Source organism: Dipodomys spectabilis, unplaced genomic scaffold (genome assembly GCF_019054845.1).
Source record: "Dipodomys spectabilis isolate Male_0828 unplaced genomic scaffold, ASM1905484v1 ptg000231l, whole genome shotgun sequence".
NCBI classification, from domain to species: domain Eukaryota; kingdom Metazoa; phylum Chordata; class Mammalia; order Rodentia; family Heteromyidae; genus Dipodomys; species Dipodomys spectabilis.
The window spans coordinates 7,167,497-7,188,904 of NW_024870908.1; the positions used below are offsets into that span (position 1 = coordinate 7,167,497).

The 21,408-nt window shown below is 50.8% G+C and overlaps 1 protein-coding gene across 10 annotated transcripts; it reads left to right on the forward strand.

Moving 5' to 3' along the window:
- The first annotated feature begins 933 nt into the window (after positions 1–933).
- Srrm2 (serine/arginine repetitive matrix 2) lies at positions 934–21,060 on the forward strand. Of its 10 annotated transcripts, XM_042698201.1 has the most exons (16): positions 934–1,141; positions 4,469–4,740; positions 5,551–5,658; positions 5,833–5,997; positions 6,146–6,223; positions 7,108–7,170; positions 7,283–7,315; positions 7,471–7,521; positions 7,667–7,759; positions 8,378–8,573; positions 11,381–12,384; positions 12,418–18,018; positions 18,725–19,009; positions 20,136–20,249; positions 20,358–20,465; positions 20,561–21,060. In XM_042698201.1, the coding sequence occupies exons 2-16, from the start codon at positions 4,499–4,501 to the stop codon at positions 20,568–20,570; spliced, it is 8,151 nt and encodes a 2,716-aa protein (XP_042554135.1). In that variant the 5' UTR covers positions 934–1,141; positions 4,469–4,498; the 3' UTR covers positions 20,571–21,060. The 10 variants fall into 10 exon arrangements, 7 of the variants coding, with proteins under 7 accessions (XP_042554135.1, XP_042554131.1, XP_042554134.1 ...); XM_042698197.1 differs by having other exon boundaries at positions 11,381–18,018; XM_042698200.1 differs by having other exon boundaries at positions 11,381–18,018; positions 20,361–20,465.
- Positions 21,061–21,408: the final 348 nt, after the last annotated feature.

Consider the following 21,408-nt stretch of genomic DNA (forward strand, 5'->3'; position numbering starts at 1 on the left):
CTGGGTGCAGGTGCTCCTGTCTGTGAGGAGGCTGGTATCTGAGGCAGGCAAGGCCTGAGAGTCTTATTTCCAATGAACTACTTAAAAAAGAGGAAAGTGGTGCCGAGTCTCAAGTGGACAGCCCCGGGACAGGCCCCAAAAATAAAGTGCTCGTGAGAACGATTATCTAACCAGTCCAGCGCAGGAGGCAAGCAGGGGCAGGACCGGCAGAGGTGCCCGCTCAGGCCCGGGCCGGCCCCGGGCTGCGCAGGGGAAAATGGCCTCCCCGGCCGGCCACCCTACCCGCAGGTGGCGGAAGACCTCTCCTCCGGGGCTGGCCGCCCGCCTCCCCGCGGGCTACGGCGCGAGGCCGCCGACATCATGGAGGGCTGCTGCCGCCTTCGCCCTGCACGCTGGGCCCGGAGCCCCGCAGGCCCCGCGGAGCCCGGAGGCCCAGGCTGCGCGCCCGAGGGCTGGGGGAGGAGACCCACGGTCCGCTCGGAGCGGCCTCGGGGCCGGGCTCGCGCCACCGCCGCCCCAGAGCGGGAAACAAAATGGCTGCCGCGCCTTGGCCGAGGCTACATACGGGTTCCGCGCCACCACGGAACTACAGCTCCCAGAAAGTTCTGGGCCGCAGGCGGCGTTGGGTGTGTGTAGTGGGGGAGGAGGGAGTGTAGTTTCTCGAGGTGTCGCAAGGCCCGACGCCCTTCCCCCTCGCGGGAGGCTTCAGGTGGACGTTGAGGGTCCGGTCCGCTCGCCCCGCCCTTCCTCGCAATGGCTGACGGGACTCGAAGTTTTTGGGCAACGGATTCGAGCATCCCACACGCCTTAAAAAAACTATACTTCCTGGTGAGGCTTCGGCGCCTGCGCACCACGTCACGGAGCCTACTACGGCTCCCGGCAGGCTCCGCGGCGCTCGCAGCTGCGTGCTGACGCATTTAAGTCGTGCTGACGTGCAAGCGTGGCCCAGGCGGGGTGCGAGTGGCGCAGTCGGAGCCCGCTGCGGCCCCAGAGGTAGCGAGGAGGCGTCCGCGTCGACTGAGGCGGGCGGACTGACGCGGCGAGGCGGTGGCTCCAGGCCCCGAAGGAGTCTGGAGCCCGAGCAGCAGCTGCAGCGGGACCTCTCCCCCTCGGAGGCGGCGGGTGGAGGCGGCGGCGGCGGGTGAGAACGGGAAGGAGCGCGCGAGCCCGGTGGGGGAGGGGTGGTGGCCGCGGCCGGCGGCCGGGGCGCGCGGGGAACGGCCCGGCCGTCGCGCTCACGCGGGCCCGCGCGTCCTCGGCCCGCGCGGAAGCCCTCGCGGGCCTCCCCGCCTCCCCCTCCCCCTCCCCCCTGCGGCTCCTGTCGCGCGCGGCCTTCGGCTCGCGCCCCTCCCCCATGGCAACGGCGCGCGCCGCCGCCGCGTTCAGGTTCGCGCGCTCCCCTCTGCAGGAGAGCTCGCGAGACTCGGCTTCTCGCCCCCTCCCACGTGCGGTCGAGGCCGCGCTCGCTCGCTCGCGCCGCCGCTGCCCTGGCTGGTCTTTTAAGTGGAGGGGAGGGGGCGGCGGCGGCGGCGCACGGCCTGCGGCCTGCTCGCGGATGCGTTCTCCTGCCCGCCCCGTCCCTTTTCCCTCGTGACTGCGGCGTTAGGCCTCCCCGCCCCTTTGGAGGGCCTGTGGACCGGCCGGAGCCTCCCAGACGGCGGGGCGCCGTGCAGCCCCCTCCCCCCATCGCTCAAGGCCGAATATAGGTCTTCGCGGTCCAGCCAAGGCCTTGAGCTAGGTGGCCCGGTTTCACGGAGTTTTCTCTCGGTAGTATCAACCCTGAAGTTGACTTGGGGGGAATGGGGCCGCCGAATCTTAAAAATAACGTATTCGAAGACGTACGGCAGGCCGTGCTCCCTTTTTATTCCGTATTCTGGTCAGTCTTTAAAGGCCTTCAATAAGCTTTTTGTTGGGAAGAACAATTCTGAACTATTTCAAAGACGTTCTAGCTTCTTGATTTCATGAAACTTCATTTCTGTTTACTGTTGTCCCCCATATTTCCAGTCCATTCAACTAATAGTGCTGAGCTAGGTCCTACCTACGACCGTCTCCTGGACACCTCTGCCTGCTCCCCTCTTAGTGCCGGTTCTGAAACAGTTTAATAATTTCAAAATAACCTACTTTATTAGTTGGCATTCTTGTAATTTTATAACAAGAAATTCCTTGCATCTTTTCTTTCTTTATCTTGGGTGACTTTTGCTTAGGCAGTTTGGAAACTTCGGGTTTTAGAGTTGTCTTTTGGTAGTTTGTTTTTTGTCTTAAGTACTGCTTGGATGCTCTTTTTTTTTTTTTCCTTTCCCCTAAAAGTGCATCCCCTAAAAGTTCTAGAAACATTGTGACTTAATTTTCTTGGCTTAACACCTACTAGTTTCCTCTTTTTTTTTTTTTTTAACAGAGGATTTTGGTGTGAGGTGTGGAATTGTGGGTGAAAGGTTTGAAGAAGTAATTGCAAGCCAGAAGTTTTGTGTTTGTTTTTTGTTTTTATTTTTGTAAGGGAAGTTAGAAATTAGGTATGAAATAGGATTGCAAATAAAAGACCTTGTTTTGAGTGGGGAAGGATTGTTTTTAGAAAATTAGAAGTGATGCCAGGCACTGGTGAACTTATGCCTGTAATTCTACCTACTCTGGAGTCTGAGATCTGAGGATTGAGGTTTGAGTCTAGCCTTTGAAGGAAATTGTGTAAGGCTTTTATTTCCAATTAAGTACCAAAAAGGCAGAGTGGAGCTGTGGCTCAAGTGGTGTAGAGCAAAACAATTCAGAGAAAGTGCCTTGGCTGAGTTGAAGTCCAGGACAGACACAAGAAAAGGAAAAAAAAGACAATTGAAAAGTGGAGAAACTAATTTCTTGAGATGTTGAGGCTTTCTTATTTGTGAATTTTCTTTCTTAGATTTAGTCTCATCGTTCCTTTACACTCATAACAGTTATTCATTGTTCATTCCCAGGTCTTCTGTGGTTCTGTTAGGTTTACTGTGGGTCTTTTCTTTTCCTTTTTTTTTTTTTGCTAGTCATGGGGCTTGAACTCAGGGCCTGTGATCTGTTTGAGCCTCTCTGTGCTCAAGGCTAGCACTCTACCACTTGAGCCACAGTGCCACTTCTGCCCTTTTCTGTTTATGTGGTATTGAGACATCAAACTCAGGGCTTCACGTATGCTAGGCAAGCATTCTAGCACTAAGCCACGTCGTTCCCTGCCCTGCTGTGGGTCTTTCTTAAAGACTCATCCTTAAGACTTTCAGAGCCATCTGGAACAATCCTTTCATTTAATATCCTTATATTTTCTCATTTCCCCCTTTGCATTTTAGTAACTTTTCCTGGGCATTTATATGGCACTTGTTTATTCTGGAGCTTTATAATGCAATTTCCTTTTGTCAAATTCTATCTCTTTCATTTATCTTAATTGATCTCTGCCTGATCCTTGGGCATTTTCATGAGGCAATGTTTTCTTACATGCTTATGTTCTACGAAACTATCTCTGAGAATGTTAGAGAAAGACATGTAGCATAGGTAGCAGGAGAATAGAGTATGAGAAACCTAAAATTTAGTCAGGATTACAATCTTGGTTTGGGGGCTCCTTGAAAATCTTGCTGGGGTGGGACTAGTTGAGAGCATAGAACCTGGCAGGAGGCATAAGGTTAACATTAGAGGAAAGATAGGATTGGGTGAGGAAAAGTGGTATAGCTGGGAATTGGTACAGAAAGTTGATGCATGTGAGATTGTGAACTTTCTAAGTAAATTTAGGTGTATAGTAAAAAAAAAAGGTGTATAGGAACAGTTGGATTGGAGAGGCTGGTTTGATTTGTTTAAAGAGCATTAAGTTGAAAGCAGGTAATACTTAAGAACTAGCCAGACTTGGAGGAGCTACAAGTCATATGGTAGATCCCACTGGAGAGGAAACTAAAGGCTAGTTGATAGCTGTAAATGTTTGGAATCAAAGAAATAGATCCTTTCCTGGGAGATAAAGTATAAGGTAACACCATGATTCATGTGTGTTTTTGATGTTCCTATTGGCCTGTGGTTAGAGTGTAAGGCTGCATAGGATATTCAGTTTGTTAATCAGTGTACTTATTCACTGAGACTGGTCTCACTTTGTGTCTGTATAAGAATAGCCTGAAAGCTTTAGGTAAATTTTTGGAAGAGTCTTTGAACATGGATTGCAGGCCTTTAGGTGACAGATCTATGTCTGGTGTTTGTTGTGTTGTTTGGATGATTGTCTTGATTAGTAGAAGTTAGATGTTAAGAATGGTGAAGATACCACTTGTGTGCATTAAGATCAAAGAGATTTCAGAGAAACTAGGAAAAAGGAAGCAGTATGGGAAGGATGAAGAATTTTGTTAGGAGACATGAGAATGGCCCATGCTAGCAGATTAAATACAAGTGCTGAACTAGGAATAAGGAGAGCCAGAGATATGGGAGGTGGTAAGTGGTAGTGTGGGGCCAGGGGCCTGACCCGTGTCTCCCCGCTCCCCCTCAGGAGCGGTGGTGCCCCCCCGGGCACAGGGCCATGTACAACGGGATCGGGCTGCCGACGCCCCGGGGCAGCGGCACCAACGGCTACGTCCAGCGCAACCTGTCCCTGGTGCGGGGCCGCCGGGGTGAGCGGCCAGACTACAAGGGAGAGGAGGAACTGCGGCGCCTGGAGGCTGCCCTGGTGAAGCGGCCTAATCCTGACATCCTGGACCACGAGCGCAAGCGGCGCGTGGAGCTGCGATGCCTGGAGCTGGAGGAGATGATGGAAGAGCAGGGGTGAGGGAAGGGGTGGGGCAGAACAAAGCATCTAGTGGGTACAGAGTGGGTATTAGGAGGGCTATATGGAGCTTAGGGTTGGCTGGAAGAGTGGATTTGTGATGAGAGGTAAATGAGTTAGTGAAGAATTAAGGGACAGTGTGAAGTGGGAGGTGAGGAAACTGTCTAGAGCATAAATAGTAGCTTGAGGGGTTCTGAATTAACTAGATGGATATGGGAAAGGGGAGATTATGGAGGAACAAAAATGTGCTGTAAAGGACAGAGAAGAGAACAGCATTCTGGCTGACGAAGATGTAGGTAATCTGATAGGTATTGTCATTGGTAGGAAATGGATTAAGGCTGAGGCCTTGAAGGATAGCAAAGACAAAAGAAAAGGAATTGGAAGAATACTTGAAGAGGCTATCTTGGGTTAGGTAGGAAAGTGAAGTTTTGGAAAAGGCACACACATTCAGGCAACCTTTTAGAGCAGTGGTTTTCAAACTTGAGCAATGGTACCCCTTTTGTACACTATACCTTCCTTTGAAATCCTAGGAAATAAAGGATCTTTTCTTGTTCACATTGGGAAGGAGCACTGAGAACTTTACCAACTAACTTTCTTCTCTAGGCCCCTAAATTGTAGTATGTTTAAAATCCACTGTTCTAGAGGCTATAGTAAATACAAAAGGAAGATATGGGGGGAAATCAGCAGGGTTTAAGAAAATTTTGGGTGATAGTGAAAAGTTGTATGTGTGCATGGGAGATGTAAGGGACTGTGATGGAAATTAAGGAAATGTAAGTCTGACACTTACATTGAAGGGATTTGTTCTTTAGGTACGAGGAACAGCAAATTCAGGAGAAAGTGGCTACCTTTCGACTCATGTTGTTGGAGAAGGATGTGAACCCTGGGGGCAAGGAGGAGACCCCTGGGCAGAGGCCAGCGTGAGTTGAGCTCTCCCTTGGTTCCCCCACACTGTATACTACTGCTGCTGCTGCTGCTGTCCTTTATCCTTTCTTGCTTTTGTCTTCATGGCTGGTTCTTGCTTCTAATTACTTTGAGTAGACATCTGCTCTGTTCCCATATTTTTGACAGATATTTGCCTTTTTTTCTTCTAGGGTAACTGAGACACATCAGTTGGCAGAATTGAATGAGAAGAAGAATGAGCGACTCCGTGCTGCCTTTGGCATCAGTGATTCCTATGTGGATGGCAGTTCTTTTGATCCTCAGCGTCGTGCTCGAGAGGCTAAACAACCAGCCCCTGAGCCTCCAAAGCCTTACAGGTACGTAGGATCAGGCTTCTTTTTCTGGTTTTAAGCATCCTGCTGTTACTTTAATTATTTCTCCAAACATCAGATGTTGTTCTTTTGAGCCTGAAAGGTCTTAAGGGTATGGGCTCTAGCACCCACATCTTCTGTTATTTTTTCCTAGCCTTGTACGGGAGACCAGTAGTTCTCGTTCACCAACTCCAAAGCAAAAGAAGAAGAAAAAGAAGAAAGATAGAGGACGGTGAGTCATTTGGAAAGTCAGTCTAGTATTTAGAGGATTAATCATGTGGTAAAATCATGTATTTTCTCTGTTGAGCATTCTATTAGGGAGCAGGAGACAACTGCCAGAAAAGCCATGGAGAAAGGGAATCACTATTTCAGTTTTTAACTGGGAGAAATTTTTGTGTTTATTGGGACAGGTTGAGTTTAACCTGCCGTTGAAGGATAGCCGCCATCAGCAACTTTAGGATTTGTTGATTTAACTATACTTGTTTTTTTTTTTTTGTCCAGTCGTGGGGCCTGAACTCTGGGCCTGGGTGCTGTCCCTCAGCAATTCAGCTCAAGGCTAGCACTCTACCACTTGAGCCACAGCGCCACTTCCGGCTTATTTTCTTTTTGCTTATGTGGTGCTGAGGAATCGAACCCAGGGCCTCAGGCATGCAAGGCAAGCACTCTACCACTGAGCCACCTTCCCAGCCCCGATTTAACTATACTTGGAAGTGAAGAATACATCCTGGGCTAATTCTGGGCCACTGATGCTGATGGGAGTCATGGGTGCTTTAGAAACTATTTTTATGAGTCAGGTGCCCAGGGTTCTCATTACATTGGAGGCTGAGATGTGAGGATTGTGATTTAAAGCCAACCCTGGCAGGAAAGTTTGTGAGACATTTCCCTGCAATTAAGCACCAAAATGCTGGAAAGTGGATCTGAGGCTCAAATGTTAACTGAGTTAGCCTTAAGCAAAAAAGCTTAGAGACAGTTCCCAAGCACTGAGTTTTAAGTCCTAGGACCAGCAAAAACTAAAAACCAAACATTTCTAGGGATGGATTGTAAGGGATGGATTGTAAGTGGGAGGGCTAGACAGAGCAAAATAGAGAATGACCTTGCTTCTGAATCTGTCTTTAGTAGGTCAGAGAGCAGCTCTCCTCGTCGTGAGAGAAAGAAGAGCTCTAAGAAGAAGAAGCACAGGTATGGTATGAAGTAGAAGTACTTAAGAGTGATTGGAAGAGGCTTATTGATACTGAGTTCAGGCATAGGTGTGAGTTAGGAGTTTTAATTTATAATTTATACTTCCCTATAGGTCAGAATCTGAGTCGAAGAAACGGAAGCACAGGTAAGAGTTCTTTGGCTCACATGGCAGTGGTGTTCTTTTTCTTGGAGTAAAGCTCTTTTAGCTTTTCTGTTAACATTGTAGTCCTTTTCATTTCACATTGGATTTTATTGCAGTTTAAAAGATTTGCTTTGTAAAACCTTTACCTTATTTCCTAGGTCTCCCACTCCAAAGAGCAAACGTAAATCTAAGGACAAGAAGCGGAAGCGGTGAGTAAATTTGAGAGGAATTTGCTTAGTAAGTAGATGAGGGCCCCCTTAGTGGGAGGGGAAGGTAGAGTCAAGGGTTAGGGGATGTGTGAGAAGAATCTAATATAAGTGAATTAACCTGATGAGCTATGTGGTGGTCTTTCAGGTCTCGAAGTACAACACCAGCTCCTAAAAGCCGTCGGGCCCACCGTTCAACCTCTGCTGATTCTGCGTCGTCCTCTGATACTTCTCGAAGTCGGTAAGGGGTAGTCCAAGAGGAAGGGGAGGGAGAGGGAATGGTGGGTTAATTAATTTAATATTTATTGAGCGCCCACGGTGTGCTAGGCGCTGCACAGACCATTCGGAAGACACGGTCCCTGCCCTCTAGGAGCTGACAGGCTAAAGCAACAGGATGGACAGACATATACATTTCCCCTTGTCTTTTTATTTTATTTTTTATTTTTTGTTTCGTTATGATGTATATGGACTGCCAGAATAGGGGGAGGGGTGGTTTGTTCGTGGTGTCTGGGGGAGGAAGGAATCCTTACCCTGGCTTCCTTAATCGGGGAAGGCTTCCTGAAGGAGGTGGGTTCAGAGGTGAGTTGTGAATGAAGTGGGTAGGGATTGGGACTGGGTGGAGGGTTTGGGGATGTTTGGGGGAGGTGGATAAAAGGTTAAGGGGGAGATTGTGTTGGGATGAGATGGAACAAAGTGGACAGCTTGCATTTTAATGAATGATTTGAATCATGTGGCTAGATCATTTCTGGAAAAGGGTTGTACAGTTAGAAAAGCTGGATGGGGAGCTAGGGGGGAGGGGACTTCTGTTGTCCCTTGAGCTGACTTCCTTGCATTCCCCCATCCTTCATTTAACTCACAGGTCTCGAAGTGCTGCAGCTAAAACCCATACATCTGCTTTGTCTGGGCAAAGTCCTTCCCCTGCTTCAGGGCGTAGAGGGGAGGGAGATGCACCTTCTAGTGAACCAGGTACCACCAACATACAACAGCGGCCTAGCAGCCCAGAGCCCTCTACGAAGCAGCCTGCCAGTCCTTATGAAGACAAAGATAAGAAGGAGGTATGTTTTGAATTAATATTCATTGCATTGCTTGGTTATTGGTTTTAGGATGAGTATGAAGGTGAGAACAGATAACATTAGAAAAAATTGTTTTTTCTATGTTCCTTTCAGTTACCAAGTTCTTGTACACATCTGCAAATATTTTGGAATCGCAACTCACTAAATTTGAAGCCTAGATATTACAAGTTTTATGTCACTATGTGGTTCATATACATACATACATATACGTGTATGTGTACAAAGACAAGAGTGGGAAAAAGTTTAAATTTTTTTGAGGTAGTGGAAATTGAATCTAGGATACTGGACACAGTTGGTAGGCAAGTGCTAGACCATTTGAGCTAGGAGAAAAGGTTTTGTTAACCAGTTTACTTTTCCTTTATGGTGTTTGTTTTCATTTAATTATATTGGTCATGATTTTACTGTATACTTTTAATCTACTGCATTGCTACTAGCAGTCTGGAAACACTAAAGAATGATATTCTCAATTTTGTCTGTTGTTTTATACCCTGTGTTCTGAGTCCTGATTATTTCAGCCTTTAATTACTTCACTACTTTTGTCTTTTTATCCAGAGATAAGTTTCCGAATTATTAGTTGGGCCACCTCAGAGGTTTTGAGTTCTATTGCTTTTGTGTTACATTAGTGTTTTTGTTTTGTTTTTTGTTGGTTTTTGCCTTTTGAGCTGCTTCTCAAGCTTGAACTCAGCTTGGCTTTTTTGCTCAAGACCGTTACCATTTGAAAGCCACAGTTCTACTTCTGGCTGAGTGAGTGAGTGTGTGTGTGTGTGTGTGTCTGTCTGTCTTTGTGTGTGTGTGTGTGTCTGTCTGTCTTTGTGTATGTGTGTGTGTGTGTGTGTGTGTGTGTGTGTGTGTGTGTGTGTCGGTTGTAGGGCTTGAACTCTGTGCCTGGATAGTATGGTCCCTGAGCTGTTCAGCTCAAGGCTCTATCCCTTTGAGCCACAGCTCTATTTCTGGTTTTCTGGTGGTTAATTGGAGATAAGAGTCTCACAGACTTTCCTGCTCCGGCTGGCTTTAAACCACAATTCTCAGATCTCAGCCTCCTGAGTAGCTAGGATTACAGGTGTGAGCCACTGGTGCCCAACTGCTTTTTTTGCTTCACATTCTTTTAAGTTGACTTTTGCTCATAGCTGGTGTTCTTCTGCTTGAGCTATACCTCCACTTCTGGCTTTTTGCTGGTTAACTGGAGATAGACTCGTGGAGACTTTATAGCCCAAATGAGCTTTTGAACCCTGATCCTAAGATCTCATCTTGAGTAGCTAGGTTTATAGGAATGAGTCCTACCTGTATCTAACTCATATGTTCTACTTGTCACACAAATCATATTGTCAGGGGGCTGGGAAATTGGCTCAGTGGTAGAGCGCTTGCCTTGCATGCCTGAGGCCCTGGGTTCGATTCCTCAGCACCACATAAGCAAAAAGAAAAAAGCCAGAAGTGGTGCTGTGGCTCAAGTGGTAGAGCGCTAGCCTTGAGCTGAAGAGCTGAGGGACAGCGCCCAGGCCCAGAGTTCTGGCCCCACGACTGGACCCAAAAAAATAAAAAAAACAAAACAAAAAAAAATCATATTGTCAGTACTTTGCCTTTACTTGGGCAATTTGTTTTCTTTTGCCTGTATTAGAGCTTGAACTCAGTGCCTCATACTTGCTTGGTTTTCTTGCTCATGGCTGGTGTTCTACCACTTGAGCCTCATCTCCAGCCCAGCTCTCTTGCTGATTAATTGGAGATGGAGCCTCTCAGATTTTTGCATACAAGATGCTTTTGAACTGCAATCCTCCAGATCTCAGTCTATCTCAGCTAGGATTACAGGTTTAGCCACCAGCACCAGGCTATTTATTTTAACTGAATATAGTTATTTATCAAAGCTGAGGATATCCTACTTTAAGAAATGTCTTTCAACTCACAAAACCTATTTTTTAGTAATATTTTTTGGTAAGTAAGCCAGTCAGTGAACAAAGTCATCAGGTACCAAGTCCTAGTCTTGGAACAAAAAATAAATTTTTTTTTTCCTCTGTTCTCAGAACTTTTTTTTTTTTGTCTGTCATGGGGCTTCAACTCTGGGCTTGGGCGTTGTCCCTTAGCTCCTCAGCTCAAGGCTAGCGACATTCGATGTTCCACCACATGAGTCACAGTGCCACTTCTGGTTTTCTGGTGATTAACTAGAATAAGAGTCTCATGGACTTTCCTGCCCAGGCTGGCTTTGAACCGTGATTCTCAGATCTCAGCCTCTTTTGTAGCTAGGATTACAGGCAAAAGGCACTGGCGCCTGGCTCAGAACATTTTTATAATACTACTTGCTAGTAACTAGTGTTTAGTTGCATTTAGTCTTTTTTTTGTTTTGTTTTGTTTTTTTTTTGGGTCGGTCATGGGGCCTGAACTCTGGGCTTGGGCGCTGTCCTTCAGCTCTTCAGCTCAAGTGCCCTACCACTTGAGCCACAGTGCCACTTCTGGCTTTTTCTGCTTATGTGGTGCTGAGGTATCGAATCCAGGGCTTCATGCATGCAAGGCAAGCACTCTACCTCTGAGCCACCTTCCCAGTCTGATATTGTCTTTATTAGTTACAGCTTTTAAGGTCACAGACTGTTCATATATTCATGTTTTTCCCAATGTGTTTTATGTCATATGATGTCCTGTTACTGAGTAGAAGTGATTGCTGGTGGTGAGGAAAAGGACAAATTGGTACCATGGGGTTGGAAGAAGAAAAGCTTTATTGGAAAGGATGTTGGGTTCTTTGGGAGATAATGAAGCTTTGATGCTTATTGTATGTCTATCCCTACTTTTTCTTCTACTCTTAGAAATCTGCAGTTCGACCTAGCCCCTCTCCGGAAAGGAGCAGCATGGGTCCAGAACCGCTTGCTCCCCCTCCGCTCCTTGCTGAGCAACATGGTGGCTCCCCACAACCCTTTGCAACAGCCCCATTATGTCAGGATCCAGTGAATCCCCCTTCTGAAGCCTCCCCAACCCGGGGCCGTTCGCCAATTAAATCTCCTGAGAAACCTCCCCAATCATCTTCCTCAGAAAGCTGCCCACCATCCCCTCAGCCTACCAAAGTTTCTCGGCATGCCAGCTCCTCCCCTGAAAGTCCTAAGCCAACACCAGTTCCTTCAGCAGCCCGACGAGAGATGTCATCTTCTCCCACATCCAAGAATCGTTCACATGGCCGAGCAAAGAGGGATAAATCTCATTCCCATACCCCTTCCCGAAGAATGGGAAGGTCCCGTAGTCCTGCAACTACTAAGCGGGGGCGATCTCGGTCTCGAACTCCTAAGAGAGGCCACTCTCGGTCTAGGTCTCCTCAGTGGCGTAGGTCACGCTCTGCCCAGAGGTGGGGGAGATCTAGAAGTCCCCAGCGGCGTGGCCGATCTCGGTCACCTCAGCGTCCCGGCTGGTCCAGGAGCAGAAATACCCAGAGAAGAGGCAGATCTAGGTCAGGAAGGAGAGGCAGGTCACATTCTAGATCCCCAGCCACGAGGGGCAGATCTCGTTCTAGAACACCAGTCAGGCGAGGTAGGTCCCGCTCTAGAACACCTGCCAGGCGGAGATCCCGGTCCAGAACACCTCCCCGGCGTAGGTCTCGGTCAAGAACGCCAGCCCGGAGGGGAAGATCTCGGTCGAGAACACCTGCTAGGCGCAGATCTAGGACCCGATCACCAATACGACGAAGATCTCGTAGTCGATCACCAGCCAGGAGAAGTGGTAGGTCGCGTTCCAGAACCCCGGCCAGACGTGGCCGATCGCGCTCCAGAACCCCGGCCAGACGTGGCCGGTCGCGCTCTAGAACTCCAGCTAGACGTGGCCGGTCACGGTCTAGAACACCAGCCCGGAGAGGAAGATCTCGGTCTAGAACACCAGCAAGACGAAGGTCCCGTAGTAGAAGTCTGGGTAGGCGTGGAAGATCACATTCTAGATCACCACAAAGAAGAGGCAGGTCTGGCTCATCATCAGAGCGGAAAAACAAATCCAGATCATCTCAAAGAAGAAGCAGGTCCCACTCAAGCCCAGAAATGAAAAAATCCCGTGTTTCCTCAAGGCGGAGCAGATCTCTCTCTTCATCACGATCCAAGCCAAAATCTCGCTTATCTCTGAGGCGAAGCCTTTCAAGGTCTTCTCCTTGTCCTAAACAGAAGTCTCAAACACCACCTAGGCGCAGTCGTTCTGGATCATCCCAACCTAAAGCTAGATCCAGAACACCACAGCGAAGTCACTCTGGTTCTTCACCACCTGAACAGAAGTCTGAAACACCATCCAGACAAGCACGTTCCAGTTTATCTCCTCACCCTAAAATGATGTCTGGAACGCCACCAAGGCAGGAATCTGTAACCAGTTCCCAGGCAAACGAACAGTCTGCAGTGACACCCAGGCAGAGCCATTGTGAATCATCACCTGACCCTGAGATGAAATCTGGAACCCCTTCAAGATATAGCTGCTCTGAGTCCTCTCCTCAAGTGAAATCTAGGACACCTCCAGGACATAGCCCATCTAGATTGTCATCTCCACAACCTAGAGTAAAGACAGTGTCACCAAGACACAGGAGCCATTCTGGCTCCTCTTCTCCAAGTCCTAGTAGGGTGACTTGTGGAACACCTCCACGGCAAAGCAGGTCAGTATCTCCCTGCTCCAAGGTGGAATCTAGATTGTTGCCAAGACAGAGCCATTCTAGATCCTCTTCACCAGATACCAAAGTAAAGCCTGGAACACCACCAAGACAAAGTCACTCAGGGTCTACATCGCCATACCCCAAAGTAAAGTCTCAAACTCCACCAGGACGAAGTCTCTCTGGATCAAAGTCACCATGTCCCCAAGGGAACTCTGAGGACTTGTCAACACAGAGTGGCTCTGAATCTTTCTCTCTCTGTCCTGGAGTAACATCTTGTATACTGCCAGGGGAGAGCTATTTTGGCACCTCATCTCTGCAACAGAAAGGAGAATGTCAGACTTCACCAGAACACAGGTCTGATACTTCAAGTCCAGAAGTGAGACCGGGTCACTTGGACACTCTATCTTTGCAGAGCAAATCTCAAACATCTCCTAAGAGTGGCCGGTCTAGGTCTTCATCTCCAGTCACTGACATAATGCTCAGATCTCCAGTGAGACAAGATAGAAATGACTTATCAACAGGTCCAAGGCTGAAATCAGGTATGTCTCCTGAGCAGAGATCTCAGTCTGACTCTTCCCTGTATACTCCAGTGGACTCTAAATCTCTTTTGGGACAGAGCAGATTGGAACCTTCGCCTGAAATGAAGGAGAAGATAACCCTTCAGGAGACTGTTACTGGGCATTCTCCTAGACCTAGAGACAGATTAAGTCCTGTGCAGGATAGGCCAGAGTTCTCACCAGTCCTGAAAGACATGCCTAGACCGCAATCAAGAGAAAGAAGTATTGCGGGATCTCCAGATACAAGAGACCAAAATACTACATTATCTAAGTTAAGTCAAGACGAGGAATTAATGGAGGTGGTAGAGAAATCTGAACAGCCTTCGAATCAGGTTCTGCCCCAAATGTCTCCAGAACTTAAAGAAGTTGCCTGCATTAATTTTGAATCTCAGTCTCCTGAAATAGAACAAAGGTCTGTTGTGTCATTGGCTTTTGACCAAAGTGGGTCACAGGCTTTGGAAGCAGAAGTCCCTGCAGTGGCCTCGTGTTGGAGTGGACCCCACTTTTCTCCAGAACATAAGGAACTGTCTCACTCCCCTCCCGGGGAGAATAGCTTTGAGTCACCTTTAGAATTTAGAAATTCAGGCCCTGATACAGAAATGAATACTGGATTTTCTCCCGAGGTTAAGGAAGATTTAAATGGACCTTTCTTGAGTCAGTTGGAGACAGACCCATCTTTAGACATGAAAGAACAGTCAACCAGGCCCTCAAGACGCAGCAGTTCTGAGTTCTCCCCAGATGGAGTGGAGAAGGCAGCGATGTCTTCAAATCAGAGTGTCTCTTCACCTGTACTCGGGGCTGTACCTAGAACGCCTTCTAGAGAAAGAAGTAGTTCTGTGTCTTCTCCTGAACTGAAAGATGGTTTGCCGAGAACTCCTTCAAGGAGAAGCAGGTCTGGGTCTTCTCCAGGACTTAGAGATGGGTCTGGGACTCCCTCTAGGCATAGTCTATCGGGGTCCTCTCCTGGGATGAAGGACGTACCTAGAACCCCATCCAGGGGGCAGAGCGAATGTGATTCTTCACCTGAACCAAAAGTGTTGCCTGAAACGCCTAGGGCAAGAAGTCATTCTCCATCATCCCCAGAGCTCAACAAGGGTCTCACCCCTCAGAGAGAGAGAAGTGGATCTGAATCATCAGTTGAACAGAAGCCTGTGACTAGGACCCCCCGTGGGCATGGAAGTCCATCTGGATCTTCTCAGGAACCTGATGGGAAACTTGGCACATCCCCTCAGGAGAGAACTGAGTCAGACTCTTCCCCTGATTCTAAAGCCAAGATGCGAAGTCCACTTAGACAGAGGAGTCGCTCTGGATCATCACCAGAGCTTGACAGCAAATCTCGACCCTCTCCTCGGCGTAGTAGATCTGGCTCATCCCCTGAAGCAAAAGACAAACCAAGATTGGTGCCCAGGGCCCAGAGTGGTTCTGATTCCTCTCCTGAGCCTAAAGTACCTGCCCCCAGGGCCCTGCCCAGACGCAGCAGATCAGGTTCATCAAGCAAAGGCAGAGGTCCTTCTCCTGAAGGAAGCAGTAGTTCTGATTCTTCTCCAGAACACGCACCCAAACCCAGAGCCACTCGAAGAGGCTCCAGGTCCTCACCAGAGCCTAAGACCAAGTCTCGCACACCACCTCGACGGCGCAGCTCTCGATCATCTCCTGAAGTAACTAGGAAGGCCAGAGTGTCTCGAAGAAGCCGCTCAGCTTCATCATCACCAGAAACTCGATCCAGAACTCCTCCAAGACGCCGAAGAAGTCCCTCAGTGTCTTCCCCAGAGCCAGTTGAAAAGTCAAGGTCTTCACGTAGGCGACGTTCAGCTTCATCTCCACGCACTAAGACAGTTTCAAGGAGAGGCCGGTCTCCTTCACCAAAACCACGTGGGCTCCAGAGGTCTCGGTCTCGCTCACGCAGAGAGAAAACAAGAACAACGCGACGTCGAGATAGGTCTGGATCCTCACAGTCAACCTCTCGGAGAAGACAGAGGAGTCGGTCTAGGTCTCGGGTAACTCGTAGGCGGAGGGGAGGCTCTGGTTACCATTCAAGGTCTCCTACTCGGCAGGAGAGTTCCCGAACCTCTTCTCGACGCCGAAGAGGCCGTTCCCGGACACCACCAACCAGCCGGAAGCGTTCAAGGTCACGCACATCACCAGCTCCGTGGAAACGCTCTCGGTCTCGAGCCTCACCAGCTACTCACCGGCGATCCAGGTCCAGAACACCCCTGATCAGCCGGCGCCGGTCCAGGTCTCGGACATCACCTGTGAGTCGAAGGCGGTCACGGTCTAGGACATCAGTGAATCGACGAAGATCTCGATCAAGAGCATCCCCAGTGAGTCGAAGGCGATCCAGATCCAGAACACCACCGGTAACGCGTCGCCGCTCAAGGTCCAGAACACCAGCACGTCGTCGCTCCCGTTCTAGAACGCCTCCAGTGACTCGGAGGCGGTCCAGATCTAGGACTCCCCCAGTAACTAGAAGACGATCTCGAAGCAGAACTTCACCCATTACTCGGAGAAGGTCAAGGTCCAGAACATCCCCAGTCACTCGGAGAAGATCTCGATCTCGTACATCTCCAATCACTCGCAGGAGGTCCCGCTCTCGAACCTCTCCTGTAACACGCCGCCGCTCTAGGTCTCGAACACCTCCAGCGATTCGGCGACGCTCAAGGTCTCGAACACCCCTGTTGCCACGCAAACGTTCTCGAAGTCGCTCACCGCTTGCTATCCGCCGCCGTTCGAGATCTCGTACTCCACGAGCAGCCCGGGGCAAACGCTCTTTAACAAGATCCCCTCCAGCAATCCGTAGACGATCTGCATCCGGCAGTAGTTCTGACCGTTCACGCTCTGCTACTCCTCCAGCAACAAGAAATCATTCTGGATCCCGGACACCTCCAGTAGCACTGAGTAGCTCCAGAATGAGTTGCTTCAGTCGTCCTAGCATGTCACCAACTCCTCTGGACCGGTGTAGATCGCCTGGATTGCTTGAACCACTGGGCAGTGCCAGAACACCCATGTCTGTCCTGCAGCAAGCCGGCGGCTCCATGATGGATGGTCCAGGTCCACGACTTCCTGATCATCCAAGAACATCAGTGCCAGAAAATCACGCTCAGTCTAGAATTGCACTTGCTCTGACGGCCATCAGTCTTGGCACTGCCCGGCCACCTCCGTCCATGTCTGCAGCCGGCCTAGCTGCAAGAATGTCTCAGGTTCCAGCTCCAGTGCCTCTCATGAGCCTCAGAACAGCCCCAGCCGCCAACCTCGCCAGTAGGATTCCTACAGCCTCTGCAGCAGCTATGAACCTTGCTGGTGCCCGAACACCTGCCATTCCAACTGCAGTCAACTTGGCTGATTCGAGAGCACCAACTGCTGCAGCCGCAGCCATGAACTTGGCCAGCCCCAGAACAGCAGTGGCACCTTCAGCTGTGAACCTTGCTGACCCTCGAACCCCCACAGCCACAGCTGTGAACCTAGCAGGTGCCAGAACCCCCGCTGCCCTGGCAGCTTTGAGTCTTACGGGTTCTGGCACACCTCCAGCTGGTGCGAGCTATCCCTCGAGCTCCCGAACACCCCAGGCTCCAGCCCCAGCAAACATGGTGGGTCCTCGGTCTGCCCATGCTACAGCTCCTGTGAATATTGCCAGCTCTAGGACCCCTACTGCCTTGGCCTCTACAAGTCTCACCAGTGCTAGGATGGCTCCAGCATTGTCTGGTGCTAACCTCACTAGTCCCAGGGTGCCCCTGTCCGGTTACGAGCGTGTCAGTGGCAGAACCTCACCCCCCTTGCTTGACCGAGCCAGGTCCAGAACACCACCAGCTGCCCCGAGTCAGTCTAGAATGACCTCTGAGCGGGCTCCTTCCCCGGCCTCAAGAATGGTCCAGACTCCTTCCCAGTCTCTTCTCCCTCCAGCACAGGATCGACCTAGGTCTCCTGTGCCATCGGCTATGACAGACCAATCTCGTTCTGTTGCCCAGCCCACTCCTGTAGCAGGGTCTCAGTCCCTGTCCTCTGGGGCAATGACAAAGACCGCATCCTCTGCTAGTGACCACAATGGCCTGCTCTCTGGCCCTGCTTCTGAGATGTCCCACCCCGAGGGTGGGGAGCCACTTCCCTCTACTGGGGCCCTGCAGCCCCCAAAGGAACGGCGGAGCAGCTCATCGTCATCGTCATCGTCTTCTAGCTCCTCCTCTTCCTCCTCCTCTTCCTCCTCCTCCTCCTCTTCCTCTGGCTCCAGTTCTAGTGACTCGGAGGGTTCTAGCCTTCCTGCCCAACCTGAGGTGGCACTGAAAAGGTGAGGGAATTTTAAAGATTCTTACCCATGGGGAAGGTATTGGGGGACAGGTGCAGGAATGGGGAGGAAATAATGGTCGGTTCCTTGCGTCTTGGGGACTATGACACTCGAGCTGGGGTAGAAGAGTGCTGGGTGGGGCTGTTGGGGGTGGGATGGAACAGGTAAAAGGCTCCAGAGGTTAATTCTCCAGAGGATAATGATAAGTTTTCCATCTCTACAGAGGACAGAACTAGAGGAAATGGACTTAATTTTACAGCAGGAGGGATGGCAGTTAGACCTCAAGAGGAACTCCCTGGGCTGGAAGGATCTTCAGAGGTCATCCCATCCCTCTCCCTGCCTCCAGGCAGGACGGCCCCTCCCAGCCAACCTGCCATGCACAGGGGCCTCCCCAAGCTGCGGCTCTCCCAAGGAGGGAGACCACCTAGCTTCAGCTGACCATCTGAGCCCAGGGGCCTTATTCCTCCATCAGGGACATTCTTGAGGTTTAACCTTGATCCCTTGTGCTGTGGCCTCAGCCTAATGCTTGTGTTGGCAGACGTTGGGTCGGCTCAGGCCACTGCTCCAGCGAAGTGCTCACTGGCCTACCTAGGCGTGCTCCCGAGGCCTTTCTCAGCACCCCTCCCCCACCGCCCTTCCTCCAAGCCAAGGAAGGTAGGGTCAGGGCTGGGGCAGCTTGTCTACTGATGACCTTGCTCTTTTCCCACAGGGTCCCCAGCCCCACCCCAGCCCCCAAGGAGACCGTTCGCGAGGGACGTCCTCAGGAGCCAGTCCCAGCCAAAAGGAAGAGGCGCTCTAGCAGCTCCAGCTCCAGTTCTTCCTCCTCTTCCTCCTCTTCCTCCTCTTCCTCCTCCTCCTCCTCTTCCTCCTCCTCTTCCTCCTCTTCTTCCTCCTCTTCCTCCTCTTCTTCCTCTCCCCCCTCTCCTGCTAAGCCTGGTCCTCAGGCCTTACCCAAACCTGCAAGTCCCAAGAAGCCACCCCCTGGCGAGCGGAGGTGAGTGCTGCCTTGCCTGAGGTGGAAGTGGCGGGTGGGTTGACTTCTCCAGAGAAGGGACCCTGGGTGAGGTTCCTGCTGGGGTGCCTCGTGGACGTCGGTGTCTGATGGTATGGGAGGACTCGGGCAAACTCCTGTGCCCGCTGCTCCCAAGGTGCCTTGTTCTGGAAAAGGGCTGCACCATCCAAGAGGGTCCCACACCAGAATTGGGAGGTTCTAGTTTTCTTCCTCTGTCCCCTCCCTCCCTCCCCTGACATGCAGCCCAGTCCCAGGGGTTCTAGCTAAGTCTCCCCATTGCTGCTGCAGGGCTCTGGTCTGGCCACCGTCATCTTCTCCCGACTCTGTCCACAGCCTCCTCCCTGTCTCCCTGCCTCCACGCCATTCTCTTCCACTCGTAGCCAGAGGGATCTTTCTAAAACGCACATCTGGCTACTTCCCTCCACTCCACAAATCCTTCCGGGACGCCCTGTGGCCTGCAGGATAAAGCCCCACCTCTGCGGGAATGGCGTGTGAGGCTCTTCACCAGCTACCCTTGCCCGCCCCATGCTCTTGTCCACCCTGTGTTCCTCCTGCCTACCCCCACACATGCCCTGTGATCCGGCCATGCCCGCGCCTTGCAGTCTAGGAGAGCCCCATGCCTTTGGACATGCTGTTCCTTCTGCCTGGGATTTCCTTGTCCGCCTGGCGAGCTCCTCGTTCTGCAAGACTCCACTCAAACAGCACCTCCGAGAAGACTGCCTTGCCCTTTCCCTGCCCCACCCCAGCCCAGGCTCCCCTCCCTGGGGCCCCCAGACCCATGCACATCCATTCCTGCGGGGCTGCTTCCCACACATGGGGACTGGGCCTGTGTGCCTCCTTTGCTGGCCTCCTCCACTACCAGACTGAGCACCTTCAAGGGCAGGGACTGTCTTTTATCTTTGCGTCCCCCCGCTGCACCCTGTGCCCTGCCCACTGGGGCACTCGGTGGATGGTGTGCGGGCGGATGGGTGAGTGCGGATAAAGGTGGGTCTGAGGCTGGCCCTGCGTGGTGTGAGGTTTGGTGGTCAGGACCTGGGCGGGTGGTCCTGAGTGCTAGCTGGTGGGTTTGGAAGGATGTGGTGCTATAGAGTCCCGCTCTGCTCCTCAGGTCTCGGAGTCCCAGGAAGCCAATAGACTCCCTTCGGGACTCTCGGTCCCTCAGCTATTCTCCTGTGGAGCGCCACTGTCCCTCACCCCAGCCTTCCCCACAGGAACAGCAGAGGTGAGGCCTCCTTCAGCCTGTTGCCTAATTAACCACCATCCACTTGTACAGAGGGCTTTTGAGGCTTCTTAAAGACAGCCTGGGGTCTGATACTGTCCTCTGTTGCAGCAGTGAGCGGGTTTCCCGGAGAGGCCAGCGTGGGGACAGCCGCTCTCCCAGCCACAAGCGCAGAAGGGAGACACCTAGTCCTCGGCCCATACGCCACCGCTCCTCCAGGTGAGTTGAGTCTTGAGTGGCAGCACTTGTGGACCAGCTTAAAAAGTGGCACTTGGGCTGGGTGCAGCTTTCACATTGATCCTCCTCTGTTGCAGGTCTCCATAAATCGTTGGGGTTTCTATCACCTCATAATTCTGGAGCCACGTGGAACATCCCTTGTCCCCAGTGGAGCTGTAGGGGTCCTTGTCTGTTTGCCCCTTGAACCCTGACAGCATCTTCTGGGAGGGCTCCTTTCTTCCCCTCCATTTTTTTGTTTCTGTGAAATGTTAATCTCTGTGAGTTTTCCCTGGTTCGTGTTGGGGGGGGAGGGCAGGGATTGGGGAGGGGGAGGGAATGCAAATGGAAGTTGGGGGAGGGGAAGGAAACTCCCTAGCCTAGTTATTTAGGGGGTAATTGATGGTTTGGGTCATGGGAGGTTGGTTGATATCTGGGAAGGGGCAGGATTTGAATTCAGTGAGCCCCTGTTGGCCCCTATGAAGTTGCAGGCCCCTCCCCCCAAAAATTTCTTCATGTTTCTTAAAGGCATTTTGGTTTTTTAAAAATCTGTACAGCAAGAGAAACTTTTTCTGTCAAATAAAAATGAGAAATGCAGGAATTCAGTCTATAGACTTTTTTTTTAAATTAACAATCCTAGGGCTTGAACTCAGGGCCTAGGCCCTGTCCTTGACCTTTTTGCTCAAGGCTAGTGCTGCAGCTTGAACTACAGTTCCACTTGGAGTTTTGGAGAGGTTTACTGTGGAGTGGCATTCCATGGCAGGAAGAGCTTGACGGATGTTCCTGCCTTGGCTGACTCCAAACCAGGATCTCAGCCTCCAGAGTAGGTATGATGACAGACTACAGGTGTGAGCCTGGTACCCGCACCTGGTAGACCTTACTTTGGTGTGTGATAAGAGGAGCTACCAAACGATTATGGCTATAACTGCTGGCTTCTCACCTGGACTAT